At 55.3% G+C, this 22,772-nt stretch overlaps 1 protein-coding gene across 4 annotated transcripts in view; it reads right to left on the minus strand.

Annotated features, from left to right (window-relative positions):
• Positions 1–1,323: 1,323 nt before the first annotated feature.
• TBC1D16 (TBC1 domain family member 16) overlaps positions 1,324–22,772 on the minus strand; it is an 83,496-nt gene continuing 62,047 nt past the window's right edge. Inside the window, exons 4-13 of one of the 4 annotated variants that reach the window (XM_059908677.1) lie at positions 17,350–17,511; positions 16,180–16,327; positions 15,090–15,257; positions 14,441–14,589; positions 13,644–13,778; positions 12,747–12,933; positions 10,434–10,613; positions 7,687–7,833; positions 6,554–6,802; positions 1,324–6,401 (exon numbers count right to left, since the gene is read on the minus strand). In XM_059908677.1, coding sequence (XP_059764660.1) covers positions 6,554–6,802; positions 7,687–7,833; positions 10,434–10,613; positions 12,747–12,933; positions 13,644–13,778; positions 14,441–14,589; positions 15,090–15,257; positions 16,180–16,327; positions 17,350–17,511 — 1,525 coding nt within the window. In that variant the 3' untranslated portion in view covers positions 1,324–6,401. Of the gene's footprint in view, positions 6,803–7,686; positions 7,834–10,433; positions 10,614–12,746; positions 12,934–13,643; positions 13,779–14,440; positions 14,590–15,089; positions 15,258–16,179; positions 16,328–17,349; positions 17,512–22,772 lie in introns of all 4 variants that reach the window. The other 3 variants (XM_059908678.1, XM_059908679.1, XM_059908676.1) reach the window with 3 other exon arrangements.

The raw sequence follows: 22,772 nt of genomic DNA on the forward strand, positions 1-22,772 counted from the left end.
AAGAGTCTCGCTCTAGGGCAGCACATCCCTGGGCCCGTGACTACACGGCCGTTATTTATGGGAGAACTAGAGCAGAGCAAAGACAAACACCTGGTAGAGTATCCTGGTTGGGCCAGACCCAGGAAACCAGCCGCCTGACAGGTTTGAAAGGCCCTCTCGGGCAGGGCCATGGCCCAAGGTGGGGGCCACAATGGGCCTCGACCCATTGCAGGGCTGCTCTGTGGGGTGGGACTGCCCCTTTCTGAGGACAAACTGACCCACAGCCGTGCCCTGGAGGGTGGTGATGGTAGGGCTGGTGCCCCTGAACTCCAAGCTCCCTCTCTATCTGCACTCGGCCGTCAGGGGTGACTTCAGATCCCAGGTTAGGGCCAGGCATGAGGGGGAAGCAGCGCCTCCCACTCCCAAAAAGACAGAGACGGTTTCTCTAAGTGGAGCCACCAGCCAGGCACGGCAGCTGATGCATCAGCTGGGCCTGCTGCCCCTCCTGGCCACGTGGCCAGCCAGCCTCAGGCAGGGGCACCCCTGGCCTGCAGAGAAGTGGTGACAAAGCTCTCTGTCGTCTCAGCCAAGGCCAGGTGGGTGGAGGATGAGACAGACCCTGCAGACACGAGACCCCCAGGGGTGCAGACATTATGGAGGGCAGCACATGCACCCTCCTCCCCTCTCAGGCAAAAGGACAGAAAGGTACATACACAACCACAGAAAACCAGCTCGCAATCCCACAGGCCCTGTGTTAGGGCTGAGCCCTCCACCCACCAGCACGGTCCAGGAGAACCAGGACAGGCCCCAGCCCCCTTGCCCACCTCCCTGTAATCCCTGGGGCGTGTTCCCTGTAGTAGGCTCCAGGGCATGGAGATGAGAGAAGCTGATGCCTGAATTCTTCCTTTAAATCCCACCCTTAACAAGGTCAAATTCATTTTCTTTGCCTCCGTAAAAAGTTCACAAATGCAAGGCTTCGGCTTTTCCTGAAATCAGAGCCCTGGCAGCCAAGTCTCAATAAAACACTGTGTGTTTCCAGGTGCTGGGGCCGGTCTTGGGGCCCCCGGTCACTGGGGTTCATGGGCACTTTCCTACTACCTCTCCACCTTGGAGGCAAGCAGCTCCTCCCCGCTGCAGGCCCAGCGCCCGTCCCCTTCCGATGCCTGATGGACCCCTGGGCCTGCAGCCAGGCTCCCCAGAGCAGGGCCTGCTGTGCCACTGGCCAGCCCTCTGGCCCTCCTTGCTCTTCTGTGGGAGCCCTCTTCACCCAGCACTGGAACCTGCCACATTCTGGCCTAACAAACCTCACCGGACCTTTTCCTTAGAGGCGCCGTAGAGCGTATGTTTGTTGTCAATATGATTTTATTTACTTTGCAGTGGAATCCATGAGAGCCAGAAGCACAGTGGGGGCTGTGGCCCCAGGGGTCAGGGTGGCCAGTCCCAAGCCTGGGGCATGGCCTGACCAGTGGGCGATTGTATTTAAAAAAGAAAACAAAATGAAATACAGAGAATGAATCCCTAGCCACGGACATCAGTAATCTCTTGGTAATGGTGGGAATTTCATTAAACTTTCCCTTAAACAACAGAAACCCTGCCCTCTGACTAACACAAGGTGCTGGAAAGAAGATGACCAAGTGACTTGATCTCTGAACTTGAAATGTACTTTCCTACCTAGAAATTCAGCACAATGTGCTTAACGGCCAGATGCCTGCAGGCTGTTTGCATGCCCACCCTGCCCCCAAGAGGCCCAGGGACACCCCTCTCCAGTCTCTACAGCCTGACCCAGGAGGCCACAGCCCCCCGCTTGAGTGGGTTTCACAGCCGTGGGGGTCCGAGGCCTGGACCTCATCCCTGATGCAGAGCTGGGCACACGGCACACAGACACATCTCTCGGGGTCACCAAGGTCATGGCTTATGGTTGGTTTTCCTCATGGCAGGAGTGGGGTGGCACAGGGTGAATTTCACAGAAGAGGCACAGAGAGGTCCCCCTTAGTCGGGGACATGCAGCAAAGTGGACGTGTAGAAGGGAGCAGGTTTGCTGACTCTCAAAGCAGGGCGAGCTCTCGGGTTGGGAGCATGCCGCCTTTCCGCCAAGGCTGCAAGGCCAAGGTCAGTGGTCTCTTCCCTGAGTGGCAGGTGAAGCCCCTGGGGCTGGTACACCATCTTCATGACACCTTCACCTGGAGAGTCCCCACGGCAGTCCTGTGAGGTGGGCTGGGAGGGCAGCGCCGTTCTCATTCTACAGATGACGGAACTGAGGCTCAGAGGGCAGGAAGGTCACGTACCTGGGAAGGGTCAGAGGCAGGACAAGAACCAGGTTCCTGACCCCTAGGTAAGCGTCTTCCTTCCGCGCAGCACCGTGCAGCCTCTGTGGGGGAGCCCTGTCCTTGAGCTTCACAGCTTTGGGGGCAGTTCCCTCTGAGCCAAGGACCGGCAGGGACAGAATGCTTTCACTTCGAGGGACGGCCTTGCAGCCTGGCTTAGAAACCCAGGGCTAATCAGATCCTGGGCCATCTGGTTCCCCAGGGTCTCCAGAGGAAGCGCCCGGCCTCAGGCCAGACCCGCAGGCTCCTTCCCTTTGCTATGGGTTTGTGGCACAGCTTGCAGGCCGGTCTAGGGCTGCACCTCTGCACGTGTGTGTGGGGTTTCCCAGGGAAACTCCTCCCCCTTCCTCTGAGGCAGGGCAGCCTCTGGGGGCCTCTGCTGGGCAGACAAGCTGGAAGAGGCTTCCTTCTCTCGGCCGGGTGAACCCAGGTGCTCCTGCCACCCTCCAGCCTCCCGGCATGGGGGAGGGGAGGCCAAACAGAGGATGGAAGCTTCCGCAGGTGCAGGGCACAGCCATGAGCAGATTCCCACCACCCTGGGGGCTGCCCTCCTCCCAGCTACTTCTACCAAACAAGAAGCAGACAAGAGAGCTCAGAGGGACCTCACAAAAAACCGAGGGGAGAGCCACAGAGGTCCCCCACTGTGGTCCACAGATCTTGCCCTATTTCCTACATCCACCCATCAAAGGTCAGAGCTGGGTGACCTCTGCCAGCCACTGCCCTCGTTTCAGGACCAGCATCTTCATCCTGTCCAGCTGTCTGCCCCCAGCACGATTTTATGGAAAACTCAAAGGTCCTGGATTCAAAAATCTCTGTCCTGCCTGACACTTAGCCAATCAGGACAACACGGCGCTGCTCGCTGATGGCATCCAGACCAAGGCCACCAAAGGAACTGCCCTCTGGACTGCAGACCCTCCTCCTCTGCAGAGATGGGCTGGAGACCCCTCCCAGCCTGCCTATGCCTACCCCTCTAATTGGCTCAAGAACTCCAATTCCCTTGACTTTTGAGTTCCAAGTCTCCCCTGCTGGGACTTAAGTCAGAAACTTCTGGAATAGCACACTGTTCCCCTCTGCACTTAACTAGACCCTGACCCCACTATATCCCCACCTTCCCCACACCCAGCTTCATCCTGCCATCATCCCCCTTCCCTGAGAGGGTGAACCCCCACTGGGCTGGTGAGTCCCTGCCCCACTGCCCTCTCTGTGCCAGCACATGCGCATCAAAGGTGCCCTCTCCTCCCAGAGGCCCCGACGACATCACGTAACGTCAGCACAGACATTAGCGGCGGGGAAACTTTTAAGTATGCGTGCACACGCACCCCAGCCAATAACATTAAGTGTCATTTTTAAAAAATGGGTTAAATAAGCAGTATCACCGAGGATGGCTGTGCTGGGCTGATTATCCTGTATTTGCACGTTCTGGCGGTGGGAAGGCTAAAAGTCTAATGACTGAATTATCACCCTAATGCCTTTTGCTGGCTGGGAATAATCCTGGGGCAACAGCTGCCGCAGGGTTTTTGGCTGGTTTCCTCTAATTGCATCCAGATTAAGGGAGCCATGCAGGGGCGGGCCTTCTCCATCCCTCCGGAGCAGCGGGACCTCGCAGAGCCCACACACCCAGGTCTTCAGCTTTCGAAGTCCTGGCTGCTCCAAGAGGCCCAGATCTCACTGGACCTCACCCAGCCCATAGGGTGAGAGGTGGGAGGGTCATGGGGAGCCGTGGGGGTGAGGGGCTGTGGGAGCTGGGAGGTTCAGAATGAGTGCTTTCCACCCAGGACCCTCCAAAGTGAGGGAGCCTGGGACCCCTCTCCCTCCACCCTACACACAGCAGCCCAAAGGCACAAGGTACTGTAAAATGCATGGACGTTCTTCTGCTACAGAGGATGAGGGGGGAGCACTCTTTCTCCTCTTAGGCATCTCCTGCCCCTTCAGGGGAAGTCACGCCCCTGGTAGAAGGTGAGTTCCAAAACAGTGTTATCTGGACCAGGACTTTGTTGTGGTGCTGGTAGACTCTTCCAGCCCCGTACCAGCCGCCCAGTTCCTCACCCCCTCCCTGAATCCCCAGCCCCTTGCCATGTCACTTCTCTTACTGCAGGGGAGGGTCCATTTCCCCATCCCTAGATGCTGAGTCTGGCCATGTGACTTGCTTTGGCCATTGGGGTGGCAGCAGGGGTGGCATCTGTCAATGCTTGGGAAGGTACCTGTACACTTCTGATTCTGCACCTTTGCCTTGGCCAGGACTGGCTTGCGGGAAGGATGCAAGAGGCACAGAGCAGAGCCAAGTCTGACCTCTACACACTTCTACATGTGTGAGCACCCCCCTGGGACTTAACAGCTCCAGGCATGGGAGCAAGCCCAACCCAGACCAGAAATGCCCAGCTTGAGCTGCTGCCCCACAGACTCATGTGCTAGGTAAGTGTGTGCTATCTGAGGCCACCATGTTTGGGGGCTATTTGTTATGTAGCATTACTGTGGCAATGGGTAACTGTTATGCCTGCTCATGGGGGTGTGGTCTCTAGAGGAGGGTCAACATAGTGCCTGGGTAACTCAAGCCATTTCCATAATGGATCAGGAGCCATCCTCCGGATGGAAAGGCAATCTTCTTTCTGCAGAAGCAGAGCAGAAGTCTACCCCCATCCAGCCTGGACCTTGCTGCTGGACTATAATGGTCAGTACCCTAAGATCTGGGCACTGATGGAGCTCCAGGATGGTGTCTCCAAAAGGCTCTTGGACAGAGGGGCCAGGAACTTGGAAGTACCAGTGTCAGTCTCCTGCCTGCTGGAGGACTTGGGCTCATGGAGAAGAGAGAAGCTGAGAAGGGAGGAGGCTGATAACTTCCTCTTTCCTGTTGATAAACATCTTTTTAAAGTGGCGCCATCCAGCAGCGTCAACTCTCAGTGAGAAAAGCTGAGAGCAGGAAGAAGCCTTAGTCGGGCTGTGTCTCCACGATGACTCTCAGCACGTCAAGGATTTTTCTCCCCAGAAGAATGTGCAGGAGGATTCAAGGAACGATTCCAGGCTCCTTGCTCCTGCCAGTTCAAGAGGCGGCTTCCTGTGCAAATGGCTCCACCACTTTACACTGGCTGGGAGCCCTCCCATGCCCTTATCTGTCCTTCTCTAAATCCCAGAAGGAGCTACTGATGAGAATCTTTGGGAGCAGGGAGAGCTTGCTGGGAAGACCTGGTTCCCACACAGAAAGCAGAGGTGCCCTGAGTGATGGCTACTGTACTGTGGCCACTCTTGCGTCCAACCACCTGAGAAGCTGACTTACAGAAGACTGGCATTCATGGCAGAATGCAGGCCCTGCAGGGAAGTGGGAGTCTTTCTAGCACTTTCAGGTGCCTTTGTTTTGGTTGGTCAGTTAATATAATAACCTTCCCTCAAACATTGCAGATTCCCTTCAGAGGATTTTGTGTGCACACACGCACACCTCAACCCATCCAGACCCCAGTTGGTTGCAGTATTTGGTGAGGTTGGCCTTAAACAATGCCAAATGCAGACATTCCCCAACACAGGGAGAGGAATCCAACACTTCAACAGCCTGTGCTCAGGCTCACGGGCAGCAGATTCCTTCACATGCCAAGAGGACAGGATGTTGAAATGGACAGTGTGAAAGCCCCCAGCCCCCTGCTCTTACACCTCTTTACCCTGAAATCAGTGGGGCTTTTTTTGGGGGGGGGGATGGGGGGCAGATGTCTTCACATCAGCTTTGCAGCTGCAGCTGGAGAAGCTGTGGAGGATGTTTGGTTCTTTCAGATAATGAAGCCTGATGAGGCGGGTGTGTCCGGCTTGCAAAGATGTCTCTGGGCCTGGACAGGACCCCCTTGTTCTGCACTCCCCGGCACTGGTGGGTGCACAAGACCTCTCCTTCTGTCTCTGCCTTTCCCAATGCCTGGCAATACCCTTCGGTGGCTGATGAAGCTGGAGGAATTCCTGGGACGTGTCGAGATCCATCAAAGGCAGGCAACACGAGAACCCAGCCAGCCTGCGTCTCCAGGTGGGATGGCCGTGCATTCTAGTCCCGCTTTTTTGGGAGGTGACTTTTCTCTGGGCAGCTGGCGGGTTTCACTTCTGTCACTTCTGGACTCCGCTTTTGTCCTTAATATGAAAAGTTTCCCTTCATGCCGCCCAAGGGCATTTTCCTTCCGTTTCTACCATCCCATCCCCTCCAAGCCTATCCCCACCCCCTCCCCCATGCTTGGGACCTGGCTGAGGTTCCCTCACCCCTCATCTAGCACAGGGAGCCCAACCTATCTGCGGAAACCGAAGCCTTCGCGGGGCGTCTTTGGGCCCTTCCTGCCTTCTCTGGGGGGCTTGGGCGAAGGCGTCTCCACAGTGCCCCCATAGGGGCAGCTCTCAGACCCCGGGTGCTGGCCTGTGCACTCCACGGCGGGCATGTAACCACTGTCCCACATGCCAGTCCCACACAGCTTGCACAGGTCATGCAGGCTGCAGGGGATCCGTGGCAGGAGGCGAAACTGATAGAGCAAACTCCTTGCCTGCAAACAGAGAGGACAGGCAGTGACGAGGGGGTTGGGGGACAGCCAGTGGCCCAAGAGCAAGGGCAGCAATAGCCAGCGCCCAAGGGCTCACCCTGTGCCAGGTCAGGGCGAGGACTCTGCCTGCCCCGTCCCTTTCCACACCATGATCCAGCTGAGGGACGGGACTCACATGGTTCCCGGAGCAGTGCTCCCATGTGGCTTGACACAAAGAAGGCTCCCCCAACGGCCTTCATATGGAGGGTGAACAGGGCAGGCAAAAGCGGCACAGGGCCCACCCTGCCCCTCCCTGGCTCGGCCTGGCCCCACGGCTCCACCTCTCCGCCCTGCAGGGTCTGTTTCCACCACCCCCTTCCTACCCACCCCACCCTGACCCCAGGCCCTCCTCACTGCCCCCCCAGGAGACACCAGAGAGCTTTAAGAAGCAGTCTCCAGCAGGAGCCTGGGAAGCGGGGAGGTGGCAAAGGCCCCCTTTATTCCACTAACTTTGGATGAAAAGTGGCCACCTCCCCTCCCTAAGCCTCCTGCTCAGTTTTCCTGGCTCTGGGCTAGGAGTGAGGTACCCCAGGTGGAGGACCTGTCTATCAAACCGGGTAATCTGTTCAGTCCATGAGGAGAGAGACCTCTTTTGCCAGGGCCTGATGGGAACCCTGAGCAGCTGCCAGACATGCTGACCACTGGGCCTTGGTCAGGAGCTCCCAGGGTGGCTGGAGTGTGGGGGCGGGGCTCTGGAAGTGAAGGGGTGGGGCTCTGTGTGTGGGCAGGGCTCTGCAGATGTGGAGGGCGGGGCTTGTGGGGGGGCTGCGTGGGGGCGGAGCTCTGGAAGTGAAGTGGTGGGGCTCTGTATATGGGAGGGCGGGCCTGCATGTGGGGGCCACACTCACCTTCCTGAGAACAAGCTCCCCATTCATGTGCATAGCCAGGTTTCCAAAGTGCAGAAGCATCTGGTCGGTGGCCAGCTGCTGCTCAATGACGTCATCCCCGTAGATGGCCACAATGGCCACACAGATGAAAAGGTGGAAGTAATCCGTCTTGGGGGGAAGAGAGTGGGTTCAGATAAGGCCCCTGACCCAGCCCCAGGCCCTGCCTGCAGGTAGAGGCCAAGTGCAGAGGTGCGGGGTAAGGGCTCCGGGGTGAGGTCGTCTGGGTTCATGCGGCCCTGGGCAAGCCCAGTAGCCTCCTTCATCCTCAGTTTCCCCACCTGCAAACGGCCAGTGTGAGCACCTCCATCCAAAGGCTGCTGTGACACACAAAGGGGCGATGTTGCCGCTGGCCACCCGCGGGCTGCTGTTACCCTTCGGGGAGCCCTCCGGGAGGCTTTCCAGCACAGGGGCAAAGAACACGCCCCTCTGAAGGCTGGCCCGTGCCCATTCTGGGGTTTTGAGAGACGGTGCGTCAGAACACGCTCCAGTGGGTCACGGAACACGCCAGTGAGAAAGAACTTTCTGGCAGCCACCCACTGCTCATTGTTCTCCTGCCTCCAGGCCAAACGTCCCAACTCATGCCCCAGAGACGACTCTTAGGTTTGTTGATAAGAAAGTGGGGAGAAGAGCCTCAGAGCAGAGCACGGCAGATCCCGATGGTCCCCATGGAGCTCCCTACGATGAGCCCACCATCTTTAACCAGCTTTACAGAGCCCATCGAGGACTCCGCTGTCTTCCTTGGAGGCTGCCTCATATGACTACCCAGCAAGGAAGGCCTGGCCCACAGCAGGAAGCCGGCACTGGGTCCTGACGGGGGTACATCCTGTGCGCTCCGGCCCGGACACTTTGAGGGCACACCGCCTTTGAGTCACACTTGCTCCCGGGGGCAGAGGAAGGACAAGGACCACCAGGAAGCCTGTGTTTAGTCTCCTGACGTCGGCCACCCAGCCAGACAGAACTTTGTTCCTTTGCAAACAGGGTCGGGAGGAGCCCTGGATGCGGGCAGAAGTTATGGGCAGCAAACACCCCACACCCCACCCACTCTGAAGAGACCATTCCCAGGTTGCCCAGCCCCTTCCTCTGAATTAATCCGGAATGGTCTTGCTGCGGCTCAGAACGATCCTTCTGCAGCTATTTGAACTGTGGCCAGGGTTGGCGGTGGGTTGGGGGTGGGGGGGGGGACGGAGGAAGGTGCATGTCTACCTCCTCTCAGAGAGGACTCTGGGGCAGAAAACGTGGGGCACATTCTAAATGGGGCTGGATGGCAGTACGGGACTAATCCCAGTTCACTGGACAAGGCCCAGGGCAGCCCAGCCCCTGGGGGCAAACTAGAAGTATCATAAATGAATGAAATAGAGCCTTTCTCACTCTGGGGACACTTTAAAAGTTAAAGCAGCTGGTCGTGACCACCCCCCTCTCCACGAGCTCACTCTAATGAATTAGCCTACGCCCACTACAATCATCCTACCCACCCCCTTCCAATCTCCTGCCACTAATTTGATCAAGTGGTGGGGCCAAATGTGGCTAAATTTAGCCTGAGAAATGGCCCCATTTGTTGGGTAATGCTCTGAGTTCACTTGTAACATTAGCCTAAATGTGATGTCACGAGGGTGGCAAACTTGCTGCTGGAAAAACATGCAATGAGGCTTTGCAAAGTGGACACAATTTTTTTTTTTTTTTAAATGTGATCCAGTGTTTTGGACCATCCTTGCCAATGCTTCCTTGATTCCACCCTGCAGTACACGTCGAGCACGCTAATCCACGCAGGAAACGCAGCCCAGACCTGGGCCGGGGTGGGAGCAGGGGCAGGAGGTGGGTGAGGATGGATGAATACAGACAGCCTGTGGCAGCAGCAGCACATTTCTTCAGACTCACTTCTATCAGACGTAATCCTTCTTTGACGTTAGTAAGGAGCGGAAACGCTGATGCACGTTTCCGAGGGCTGGCGGGCGTGCCCACGTATCAGCAAGGTTTGTCTAATCCAAGCTGCTCCAGCTGCCGCAGGGAGGATGGAGCCTGCTCTTGCAGAAAGGGTCCTGGCCACCTCCCGGATGCGTCAATACTATTTTTTTTTAAGCCTGATGGATTCAGAGAGACTTGCCTATCCTTTCACGTCGCCAGCTTGTTGCTAATTTGGGCATTAAAGCTGTGTGACAGGGCCAGTTCGACGCTCTCAGGGGAATTTGTTGAGGAGACACTGATAACGGTGGACGGCAAGTGGAAATCACATCCCTGGGTGGGGACAGTGGGCCAGGCCCGGGCTCTCAGAGGGGCTGACGGGGAAGCAAGATCTCGGGCCCTTTCCCTGAGCCGTCCCGAGGGGGCAGGCGGGCGGGCACCGGCTCCAGCATGTGGGCACTGGCGTCCTGCTCGGCCCCGCAATGTCTTTCACGCTGATTGGTTGTGACAGGAGCGTGCTCAGCCCCGGAACGTGGTAATGAGCGCAGTCAGTGGGCAATTTGCATCGATTTCAGTTACTTGGGAGGCGAATTGCAGGTCTGAGGCTAGCCACGTGGGACTGGAAGACAGTCGCCGTGTGAGGGGCTGACTGTGGCTTGCGGGGGGTCAGGGATGGTGGAGGGGGACCCCAGAGGAGGTGCACGGTTACGTGGGCACCCCGCCCTCCTTTTAGGCTGGGTGCAGGACGGCGACCGTCGCTCTGGAGCCGCTGTCCCAGCCCCCAGCCCTGGGCACCGCACCTGGCTCACCTGGTAGTGGGCCCAGCAGGCCTCCCAGATCCGCAGTGCCTCAGCCTCGGGAAACTCCCGCTTGAAGCACAGCAGCAGCCAGCGGTGGCAGAAGAGCATTTGCAGGCCGTCCTCGCCCAGCGAGACCAGGTGCTGGTAGAAGCGCAGGTGCGTCAGCCGCAGCAGCTCCCGCAGGTACAGCTGGGGGCGAGGCCGAGAAGAGTTAGCCCCCCGGCCCTGAGCACGCCTGCCTGCCTGGCCCAGGAAGCCCACTCCCACCAAGGCCCTTCCTCGGTCCACCCCTCCCCCCGCCCCGCCAAAGCCTGTGTGCCATGCGTGAGGTCTCTACCTGCTACGTGTCACTGAACCCACTTATTTTGTTCTGTCGCTGGAAGTCTGACTCACACCTGTCTTTGTCAGTTTAGCCCAGATTTCAGACTGTTTTGGAGGCTGTGGCGTGGCCCAGGGCAAGGCAGAGCATAGCACCCTGATGTGGACCAGGAGGCTAGTGGCAGGTCCGAGGCTAGGAAGACCCCCAGGCCTCAGGCGCCATATGGAGCTGTTTCTGACGTCCCCTCCTTTCTGGGATGTCGAGCAGATCATCCATTGACAACACCCCCTCCCCCACACCCACTCAACCACCTTCCGCTCTGATCACCAAGATCCATCATCTTCCAGAGCTGATTTAGAGCAGAGAGGGGGCGTTTCTGAACCCCAAGAGGCTCAGTTCCTGCACTTAAGGTCACCACCCAGTGATGTGGGATAAGATCGAGGCTATTTCTGGCAACGTCCTGCTTGGGCTGCTGACTTCACCAGCACCGTTGTAAAATCAATCTCCGGCAGCTAACGAGTCACGGGGCCATGTGCTTCGGAGCCCATCAGGGGTGAATCGCATCAGAGCCTGTAATTGCCTCCGCAGGTACCGTGGAAACCTGACATCACAGGGCCCATGCAGAGAGCACAGAGTGGGCAGGCTCGGCTGGAGTGGGCAGGCTCGGCTGGAGTGGGCAGGCTCCGCTGAGATCCCAGCCAGATCCTGGGGTGGGGGCTTGGTGACTCACAGGCCCCTTCCCACACAAGCGACCCATTGTTCCTACTTGAGACAGCCGCTGGGATGGCACGGGAACTGATTCTGAGGATCCTTCCCGACTGGCCAGTTTTTCCACTCAGTGGCCCACAGCAGGGTCAAGTCCACGCATGCAGCTGACCCCCTCCCTCCCTCACGGATGCCCCCCACCCCCGCTCTGGTGCCCCTCACCTTCCAATCCCCACCTGCCTGCTCCTGTTTCCCCCTCGTCCAATCCCCTGCTGTGTTCTGCTCTCCCATCCATAGTCTTCAAGGGCTTCCTAATGGCTAGTCGACGGGACACGCTCCTTGGCCTGGCATTTGAGGCCCTCCATTCAGCTCGACCCTCATTGCATGTGGGCCACCAACCTGACCGGGGCACCCAGTGTCACTGCCCAGAGAGCTCTGCTCAGCCAAGTCTCGGCAGGCCTGGCAGTGTCCAGGGCCAGACCCCATGTGCCGTGGGGTCGGCCTAGTCCAAGGAGACATTGGGACACCTGTCTTGGTTCCCATCTCTATCACCAGAGCTCTTTCTGTATCACTCCCTGGCACCCAGCATCCTCTCCTCACACTGTCAGCTTCCAGACCAAGAATCTCTTGCAGACTGGGGACCTGAGAACATCTCCCAGTGCCAGCAGCACCCGGCAGGTGCTCGGAGTGCACAGATGCTAGGTAAGGAAAGAGTGCGCACTCCTGGCCCTGCCTTACCCAGCTTTGCCTCCTCACTCCCAATTTTCAGTGCTGCCTGGTCTGTGTAGGTTAGGGGAGGCCATGAAGGGAGGGGTGCCGGCTGGGCACAGCAAGCCTGCTGCCCTCGAGGTACGGTTGTGACGACTACCCAGTGGGCCTCGAGGTGGTTTCAGGAGCCCCTCCCATTCCCAGCCCCAGAACCCTGGCTACGTTGGACCCCTGCAGGGGGCCCAGATGCACCTGAGGAACCATTTTACAAAGCACAGGGTCAAGTGTGATAGGGACCCCCCCTTCTTTGTCTCCCAGGGAGCCTGGGTTGGGATGCCACATGCAGGGAGGTGGGAAGCCACAAGGGGAGGGCCCTGCACAGTCCAGACTCTGGACCTGCAGGAGTGTGAGGTGGGGATGGCAACACATGTCCTGGGACCTGGGAACAGCATGCGTCCCTCCTGGGGGAGCTGGCCCTATCCCAGAGGCCCAGGGCTAAGCCCCCCATAGTCCATCGGCAAGGCTGACCCTGGCTTTTCTGCTGCTTGCTGACCCACAGCAGCCAAGCCATACACGTCTGAGAGCCTCACCAGCTGTTTCTCCATGTCCTCATCCCGAGGAGAGCTGACAAAGATCGTGTTCTGCATCAAACCCACAAAGCACCAGAAGGTGTCTGACTCGTCCAGGACCTCGGCCAGGATGGGGGCCACCAGGTCCGACATGCCCTGGGAGTAGCCGATGGCTGGGTTGTACACCGCATAGTTCAGCAGGATCCTCCTGGAGACGCAGTGCAGAGAGCAGGGAGGTCAGTAGAGGGTGTGTTGTGCAGGCCAGTAGAACCCCAGGCTGGAGACACTGGGCTGTCCGGGCCCCCATCTTTCACCTTGATCTCAGAGGAAGGAGGGCAGCTCTGGGACCGTCTCCAGAGCCTGGGGAAAGGTAATGGCCTGCAATTAGCCACTCACCAGCCCAGCCCCTCGAGAGCAGGGCAAGGAGGAATGTGGGTCTGATTTTCTTAATTGTCAACTGCCTGTGACAAAGGGAGGGCTGGCCAGGAACGTTTCCATGGGCTGCTAATTTTGTGCAATTATTTGCCAGGAGGTAGCAGAACGTCAAAGATGCCAGCCTCAGCCCTGTGTGGCTTTATCATCCAGAAGACCACCCAATGGGAGACAGAGACACTCAGGGGGAGGCTGGCCCACGGCTGGTGTGAGACAAGCAAGGTTAGGCTTGGTGGATGCCCAGCGGGTGGGGCCTACAGGCCTTCCCTGGGTCTCTAGGACAATAAGAGACCCACTGACATTGCCTAAAATAGCTAACGACCCTCTGATTCTGGGGCATTGAACCTGGAGGAAAGACCCCTGACCCCTGCAGAAGCTGCTGCTGGTCCACTTCCCAGAGGGTCAGCTGAGGCCTGAGGGGTGAGGTGGCAGATGGGAGTGAAACCGAGGGGGGAGGAACCATGCTGGCCCGGGGGCGGGGGGTACCTCATGCTCTCCACATTGGGATTGCCTTCTCCTCGGAAGAACTGGTTGCTTCGATCTGTCCGTACCACGTCCTTGTCCACGGTGAACTGCACGTTCCTCCAGAACGCTCTGTGCTCTTCAGGGGTCATGGAGAGCCTGGCATGGAGCAGAGCGCCCGCGGGGGGCGGTCAGCCAGCGGCACATACGCTCTCGGCTGGCGCGGGCGTCCCGCCCAGCCCTGCTCCCAGATGGGAACCGGGGCCGCTGGCAAACCCTCCGGCTCCCACTGACCTGGGGTGGGGGCGTGCACAAGGCTTTCCAAACATTAACTCGGCCTCACGGGTCCCAAACAGAGAGCTGACCGCAGCCGCGGGATCAGCGAGGCCCAAACAGACCTCAGCAGTCCCAGCGCCCCCCAAACATCCCCGCCACCCCGGCGTTCTGCGGGAGGATGTCAGCGCCTCGTTAAGTACGTTGAAAAAGAATTCTAAAATCTTGACATGCGAGCTAAAGAGAGCCAGTCCCGGGGCCGGGCGCTGGGGTAATAACTGCACTTATCCAGCCCCATCGCTCACGGTCCTGGGAGACCCATTTTTCAAGGAAACTATGGGTCACGGAACATATTATCAATGCTGAATTGCACCTCAAATTGCCTTTCCAAATGGCATTTCCCTCCGCGGCGCTGGGGTGGGTTTCCCTCCGCGGCGCTGGGGTGGGTTTCCCTCCGCGGCGCTGGGGTGGGTTTCCCTCCGCGGCGCTGGGGTGGGTTTCGTTTCCCTCCGCGGTTCGAGGGGGCCCCGGCCGGTCGCCGCGGTCACCTTTTCTGCTGGATCTCGGTGTATTCCTTTCTCTTCTGCAGCCGCAGCGCCTCCCTCTCCTCCGACGTCGACTCGTGGCTGTAATAACGCAGCAGGAAGGGCCAGACCTCCCCCCGGATTGACACATCAATGCCGCCGAAGAAAATGGCCTGGAGGAAGCGGCAAAAGTTGGGGAGGGGCCAAAGCAGGGCCGCTCAAAGGACCCCCAAATCCCCGGAGATCTGTGTTTTGGTGGCTTTGCTGCGCCTTCTTGACAACTGATGCCTTGATTCAGATCGCTGCAATTTGCACATGTTTGGAAGGGGAAAGTGCCGGCCCCCCATTCCCATACAGGACACAAACCAGGCTCATTTCAATGTCAATGCCCCCCCTGGTGCGGCACTCAGATTAACCTGTCGTTCTCACGTCAGGGCCTAATCCCGGTTTTGGAATCGCGGCGCGGGCTGCGAGCTCTGCTATACAGGCTGACGCGGGGTCCTCCAAACCCGCTCCGGAGGTTGCTTTTTCATCGCAGCGGCTTTGATTGCTCTATCGGGCGCGTTCACACAGCCAGCTCTGGCACCAGCGGACGCACCCCCCGGAGGCGGCCCGTGGGCACGGCCCCGACCCCTGGTCCTGAATCGGGCCCCGCGGGCACATCGGGCCTCACCTTGCGGAGCTTGTACTCCTCCTCCACCTGGCCCAGCGCGTTCAGGTGGCGGAGCCAGGCCGCGACGTCCAGCCGTCGGTACATGCTCTCCTCGGGGTGCGTCTCGGAAGACGGCAGTTTGGGGCGTCGGATGGAGAACTGCATGCACGTCTTTTCGTCGGCGACCTGCTGGACGGGAGGACAGTTGGGGATCAGTGTCTCAGCCGCTTCGCTTTCGAAGCCAGCCGCGCTCTTCGCGGGATGTAAGCCTTCCTCTCTCTCTTCCGAAAGGAGGGAGCCGCCTCTCCCCCGCATACAAACCCCTAAACGGCAAGTGTAATTAGACACAATTCAAATGAAAATACCGTCCTCTTACCATGGTCCCCCCTCGCGCTCCCGGCTCCCGGCCCACTCCCATCGACCGCCGGCCCCCCACTCTCCCTCCAGCCCCGCCGCAAAGACGGAATTAATGCCTCGGACGGCCAACTTCCCTCTGCCGGGAGGGCCTGCAATAAATTACATGTGATTGGCCACATACAAAGGGATGGCTGTTCTGCGAGCGGGGAGCCCGCCTGTCAGGTTGTCTCCACGGGCAGTCACGGATCCAGGGCAAAACTGCAGCTGACATTTAATTCAAAAATCAAAGGTTGTTCAATGTAGGGGGAAAAAAAAGCCATGCTACTGTAATAAGGGAAGCCAGCAGGAGGCTCTGTGGGAAGGAAGGGAATTTTAAAGTCAGCCCGTTTCTAATAAGCACATACAGTATCTTAACCAGATAATTAAAGAGCTCTTATTACATTTGTATGTAGATTGAGCAAAATATGGCAGGAAGCCTTGTCAAAACATGATTTTTCAAGTGCGGAGTACTGCCTTTACAAGAAGCCTGGGCACATGTTTCAAATCCCAAATTGCTGCTCTGTAGGCCCCCAGCCACCACGGGTCACACCGGAGAGGCATGGGTCTCTGGGGGAGAGAACCAATGTCCTGGGCCCCCGTTGAAGGGGAGGGGGGAATGGGAGGGGGGGTGTGGTGCCTCAGCAGCCAGGTGCCTCCAGGGGTGGTGCAGGGCCTCCCCACCCTGGGGGCAGTCCCCAATCCTCCTCCGGGCTACCTGGTCTTTGAGGTGCGTCTCTGCGCAGTATTTCCACTGCTGAAGCACGTCGGGCAGCTTGTCCAGGCCACCGTGGTGGAAGTGGAACACCTTGTACTGGCTTTCCCGGCTGGCGACGACCAGCTGGCCGCTGGTGCAGGCCTCATCGCTGAGTGGCCATCGGAGGGGGGAAGAGAACAGACCCATGAATATGTAAACATGGGTTTTTATTTCCAAGTATAATCAGAGGCCCCTATTGCCAACCTCAGAGGCAGGAAACAGAAAGTCCCCCTGGAGTCTGGCTGCTGGCGGCAAGGGGACAGAATTATGCCCCAACAGAAGCCATCACCCCCTTTGCTGAAGAAGGCAAAGCAGCTCCCTTCCTGGGAGACCCCAGGTTGTATTGTCCTCACTCCCAGGAGACCTGCCAGAGCAGCCTTCTGTCCCCACCCTTGCCTGCCAGGTCATATCCTCCCTTCTCTCCAGGAGTCCTGGGGGTGGATGCCCTGATGGGGAATCAGGTTTTGAACCCAGATGGGGCGGGCGCTAAGGGACGCCCCTCCAGCAGGCTTCCCCATCAGGCATGGAAGGTACTCTGGGAGAATCCTCCGGGGAAATTCACGACACACGCCTCAGGGCCATCGCCCGACCTTGGCTTCCCTTCCATGAAAGGCGGGATGTGGCTCTGGGTCTGGGAACTCCCACAGAGACACGCCTGCTTCTTCTAAGCACCAGTCTTGGTTGGTGCTTTCCTGCGGCTGGGCCACCCTGCCTTTCAGGAAGAGAGACATGAGGTGGCCATTAGGCAGGGAACTGAAAAGGATGGCTCCCCATAATGAAGGAAAGGGTGCCTCCCTCTAGAAAGCCATGACCTATTCTGAGCACGCTGGGCCTCTGGGTGGGTGACCGGGGGCAGCCTGCAGCAACTGCTCTCTGTGTAGCCCTGGTTCGTCGTCTTTCCCCAAACCAGAGCTCCAAGCAACAGCTGCTTACCATCAGCCTGAAAGCAGAGGGAAGAGTTTGGGAGCTACCCAGACCCAGCTCCTGTGGGGCAGCCGTAGGGGGCACTGCTGACGAGACTAGTGATGTTGGGAAGCAAATGTTTGGGGATGCAGGGGCGCTGGACCCAAGCATGGCCCCCCGGGACACGGCACACAGGCAGCTTCCAGGACATGGCCAAGAGGGCCTCACCTGAAGAAGAGGCGGAGGGAGCGCATGTGACCCAAGTCCACTCGGAACACACCGCAGATCTGCTCCAAGGCGCAGGCCCGCTGCGGCTCGTCCCAGCGCGGGGGCTGCAGGAGGCCACTGCTGTCCGGAAACTGCAGGTGGGCGTCCACGCTGGAGGGGGAGCTGGTGGAGCAAGTCATGTGAGGGCCACACGTTTCTCTGTTGCGCAGCCATGGGGGAAGGGCAGGGAGGGCTGGGGAAACCATTTAAACATGCATGCACACTCAGAGATATAGCCGAACACGCTGGGCACATAGAGGCTGTCCACGGACACCCATGAATGAATGAATGAATGAATGAACAAATGAATCCTATCATAGGTCTTGCCCAATTACACTTTAATGTGGATGGGAAAGCATTTTTGTGATCAAATTTTGTTTCACCTCAACAGAGATATTAGGTTGTCATAATGGCAGATGAGGTCCTACTGATTGGGTTTGAGCCCTTGCTGTGTGACCTTGGGCAAGTTACCAAGCCTCTCTGAGCCTTTGTTTCCTCTTTTGCACAGCGAAGATAATAACATGGCTTCGTGTAGAATGAACAGTGCTCAGTGCTGGGCACCCTGGTTTTCAGGGCTTACTAAAAGAAGCTGTTTTGTGACCATTTTAGACAGCGTGGGGCTTCCGTATGGGTTCAAATTGGTTCAGTATTTTCCTGAAAAAATAGTGGTTCCATAAGAAAACATTTGGGTTATAATACTATTAATACTAATAGTAAACACTTAGCTCTGTGTTAATCACTTTTCATGTGCTTTTTATCACATATAAGCTTCACAATAAATCCTAGGAAATGGGCGGTTATTACCACCATTGTACAAAACAGGAATTGAGGCTCAGAAAGGTTAAGTAACTTGTCCAAGGTCACACAGCTAGCAGGTGGTAGAGCTGGAATTTGAACCCAAGCTTTGTGGCCCACGTCTTCACCAGTGTCTTTAACTGCTTCTAAGTTCAAAGTTCAGCAATACAACCCCATTATCTTATTCTGCTTCTTTAAAAAATTAATAATTTTGTTTGGCTCCTCAGTTGCCAAATATTTTATTACATGGATTCAGCTACACCACAGGTTAAATGCTGTCTCTTGAGATTTAATAGTGACATCTAGCAGATGACTGCTAAAATATCGCCAGAGCAAAGGCAAGCATCGGTTCTGGATCCCAACCCCGATATCCCACAGAGGTAAGACTGCAATCACTTTATCCCACTTTCCTGTTTCAGCCAAGAACATAAAAGTGTCGGAGGCAATTAATCCTGAGGCACCTCTTCCTCTGATGGGCACCAGGTCTCCAAATGAAGCTACTCTGGATTGTTCAAGCACAATCCCTCTAACTCGGAACTTCCTCAAAGAGGAAGACTGGCCTTTTTAGAAACTTGGCTGCTTCTAGAACAACACTGGGCCTGGTGTGCAGTTCTTCCCCACCTGCCTAAGGAAGTGGGCTGAGCCAGGTCCTCCCATTTCTGAGGGGCACCTGCGCTCTCCCAGGAAACAGACTCAGGTAAAGATAGACAGCCAGATGGGTGGGTAGGTAGACAAGCTGAAGTACGCAGCCACACGGCAAACTCGGACCCAAAAAGGCTGAGGGATTCCCCGTCTTCCCGAGGGCTGCACTATGCAATGACTGTCTGCAAAACAAGGCAAGCCGCAGGTCTGAAGACAGCCCCCCACCATGCCGCTTCACACAGCATTTCATAATCTGCTTATTGAACAATGAGGCTGCAGTGGCCGGAGAGCATGTGCTTGGCGTGCTTCCCCGGCTGGGCCGGCCCATCCAGGCTCACCTCCAAGCCCAGCCAGAGAGGGCCCACCAAAGGGTGGCATTATTTCCAGCCCCTCTCCCCCAGTTCTCCCCACCACCACTCCACACGCGCACAGCACGATCCTCCAAAACCTGCATGCCCTTCTCAACATGCTACGTCCCGCTCACCCCACAGGGCAGGCCAAGGTTTGCAGAAACCAGATCCAGGATGGACACTTGCTCTCGCAGAGTCCCGGCCGAAGCCACTGCTCCTCTGCTGTGGTGGAAGGACTGGGGTCCTGCGGGGAAGGAGCCCAGGAGAGAGGCCCTCCCAACACCTTCCTGCAGCAACTTGCCCCCAGGCAGAAGTCTGCCTAAACCCTTTTACAACTCCTGAGGGGGAAATTATTTGCATTAATTAACTGATTGATTAATTAATTCAAGACATTATGTTGGGACCTACAGCTGGGGTTCCACGGTTCAAACTGGAGCAAAGTTGATAGAAGACTTCGTTCTCTGTTATTTAGGGCCTGTCATAGCAGATGACTGTACAGTCATCTAGGTCACCTAGGGCCACATCTGTTTCTACCTCAAGACCCATTGCCATGGGGTTAAGGGACGTATCTCGTTTGCTGGGCCGTATCTCGTTCGCTCTTCTGCATCCCCAGCTCTCAGCACAAGCCTGGCGCAGAACACAGAGATTTAATACTCATGCCTGGGATGAAAGTGTTAAATGTCTGGGAATTTTGAAGTCATAGAAAAAAAATGGAAATAAAATCTTGGGAAAATTGAAATATGTATAATTTTTATTTTTTATCTTTTTACACATGCAGAGCAATTTGGTTTTAAGAATACTCAAATGTGCGGCATGTAATTTGGCTTGTTCGTAAAATTATTGTGTGGTACATTAAAATTATAAGGATGGTTTATCTAAGGCAATAACTCCCAATATGCTATAAGTTAAAAATGTTTTATAGGTAGAGGGAGAAGATGCTAAACTCTAAGAAATATAGCATTTCTTTCTGAAGATCACCAAAATGCAAAACAGAAATGAATAAGAAAAGCAAGCTCTGCCACAGCAAAACATAGCAAGTGTGTTCTTTGTCCATCTGGCAACTCCTGCAATGTCAGGCACAGAGTTGGAGATTAAATATGGCCCCAAATTCCTAGAGTGGTGTTTGTTTCCCCACCTCTGAATCTGGGCTGGCCTTTCGAGTGGCTTTGGCCAATAGGATGTGGTATGAGTGACATTCTATGAGCTCCAGAGCCTGGCCTCAAGAACCTTCTGTATTCTCACTCTTGGTATACTCCTGCCACCATGTAAGGAAGCCCAGGCACAAATGATGAGAGACCACAAGGAGAGAGAGACTCAGCTGACAGCATCAGAGTCCCCAGACCTCACGGACAGAGACCATTTCAGACCCTCCACATGGCTGAGCTCCCAGCTGGTGACAGCTGCCTGAGGAAGCCCCAGGGCACCCAGCAGAACAGCCTGACTTGGCCCAGCCCAACGGGAAGACCTGTGAGCAAACTGAAGATGCTGGTTTTAAGTTGCTAAGTTCTGGAGTCCTTTGTTACGGGGCTATAGATAACTGATATATATGGGAAGTGTCTGTTTTCAGAAAAAGCTCGAGCAGGAAGGAAGAAACCTCCAAAATTATTATTTTTGGGTTTTTTTTTTTTTTGGTCATGACGAGGAGCATGCAGGATCTTAGTTCCCTGACCAGGGATTTAACCCATGCGCCCTGCAGTGGAAGCACGGAGTCCTAACCACTGGACCGCCAGGGAAGTCCCTTCCTCCAAAATTATTGAATTGTGGTTCTCAAGGTCAGAGACATTGCGGCCAGACTCTAACATTTTTAAAAATCCAAACTTCTAAGTTGGCTCTTGCTTTTCTTCCTTCTGAGCCTTTTGATTCAGTTGAACAGTAAGTCGATGGAACCCCAGCTGTAGGTCCCAAGTATAGTGTCTTGAATTAATTAGTCAGTCAATTAATTAATGCAAATAATTTCCCCCTCAGGCGTTGTAAAAGGGTTTAAGCAGACTTTTGCCTGGAGGCAAGTTGCTGCCAGAAGTTCTGTGGGGGGCCCTCTCTCTGGGGCTCCTTCACCTCAGGGCCCCAGTCCTTCCACCACAGCAGGGGAGCAGGAGCCTTTACCCTGGACTCTGTCGGAGGTAGTGTCCATCCTGGATCTGGTTTCTGCAAACCTTGGCCTGCCCCGTGGGGTGAGCAGGACACAGCGTGTTGGGAAGGGTGTGCAGGTTTCAGAAATTGTGCTGTGTGCATGTGGAATGGCGGTGGGGAGGATTGGGGGAGGAGGGCTGGAAATAATGCCACCCTTTGGTGTCCCCTCATAATTGCCAGAACTTGGAAGCAACCAAGATGTCCTTTGGTAGGTAAATGGATAAACAAACTTCGGTACATCCAGACAATGGAATATTATTCAGCGATAAAAAGAAATGATCTATCAAGCCATGAAAAAGACATGGAGGAAACTTAAGTGCGTATTACTAAGTGAAAGAAGCCAATCTGAAAAGGCAGAGTTGGAAACATACTATATGATTCCAACTCTATGACATTCTGGAAAAGGCAAAACTATGTAGATAGTAAAAGGATCACTATCCTTTTGTCAGAGATCCTGGTTGTCAGAGATTGGGGGGAGTGGGAAGCAGTAAATAGGTGGAGCACAGAAAAATTTTAGGGCAGTGAAACTACTCTGTATGACCTTATAGTGGTGGGTACATGTCATTATATTACATTTCTTAAAACCCATGCAATGTACAAGAGTGAATCATAATGTAAACTATGGACTTTGCAGGATAATGATGTGTCACTGTAGGTTCATCCAATGTAACAAATGTACCACTCTGGTGGGGATGTTGGTAATGGGGAGGCTTTGCATGTGTAAGGGCAGGGGTATATGGGAAATCTCTGTACTTTCCCCTCAGTTTTGTTATGAACCTAAAACTGCTCTAAAAGATAAAGTCTATTAAAATGAAAAGCCAAAGAACAAACTGGGATGTATATATGACAAGGATTAATATCTTTAATACAGAAAAAGTATGTAAATTTAAAAAAATGAATGCCCAACAGAAAAAATGGCAAAGGTACAAGAAAAAACAAATCACTAAAGAATAAATACAACTAACCAATAAAATTTTCATGTCCAGAGTAATGAAATAAATGCAAATGGAAACAAGATACAATTTGAGGGGAGGTCTATGAAATTGGCATAATTAAAAAGTTATGAAATACAGTGTAAGTAAGGGTTTGGGGAAACACTCTTGCACAGCTGGGGGCACTGTATGCTGTTCAGATTTCTCTCAATGGCAGTTAGGAAATCGGATGCAAAAGGCTTAAAAATGTTTATGTATTTTGACCCTTTACTTTCATTTCCAGATATTGATCCTAAGAAAACAGCCAGAGATACCTACAAAAAATATGTATGTGAATAGACACAGAAAAAGCCTCTGACAAAAATCTATTGATCATTCAGGATAAAAGCTGTCAGCAAACTAGGAATAGAAGGGTACCACTTCAGTCTGATAGAGGGCACCTGCAGACATTCTACAGTTCACATCATATTCAATGGTAGGAGACTGAATTGTTTCCGCCTACTATTGGGAGGCTCTACACTCAGCAAGAGGCAAG

The sequence above is a fragment of the Balaenoptera ricei genome, chromosome 20 (assembly GCF_028023285.1).
Source record: "Balaenoptera ricei isolate mBalRic1 chromosome 20, mBalRic1.hap2, whole genome shotgun sequence".
In the NCBI taxonomy this organism is placed as follows: Eukaryota; Metazoa; Chordata; class Mammalia; order Artiodactyla; family Balaenopteridae; genus Balaenoptera; species Balaenoptera ricei.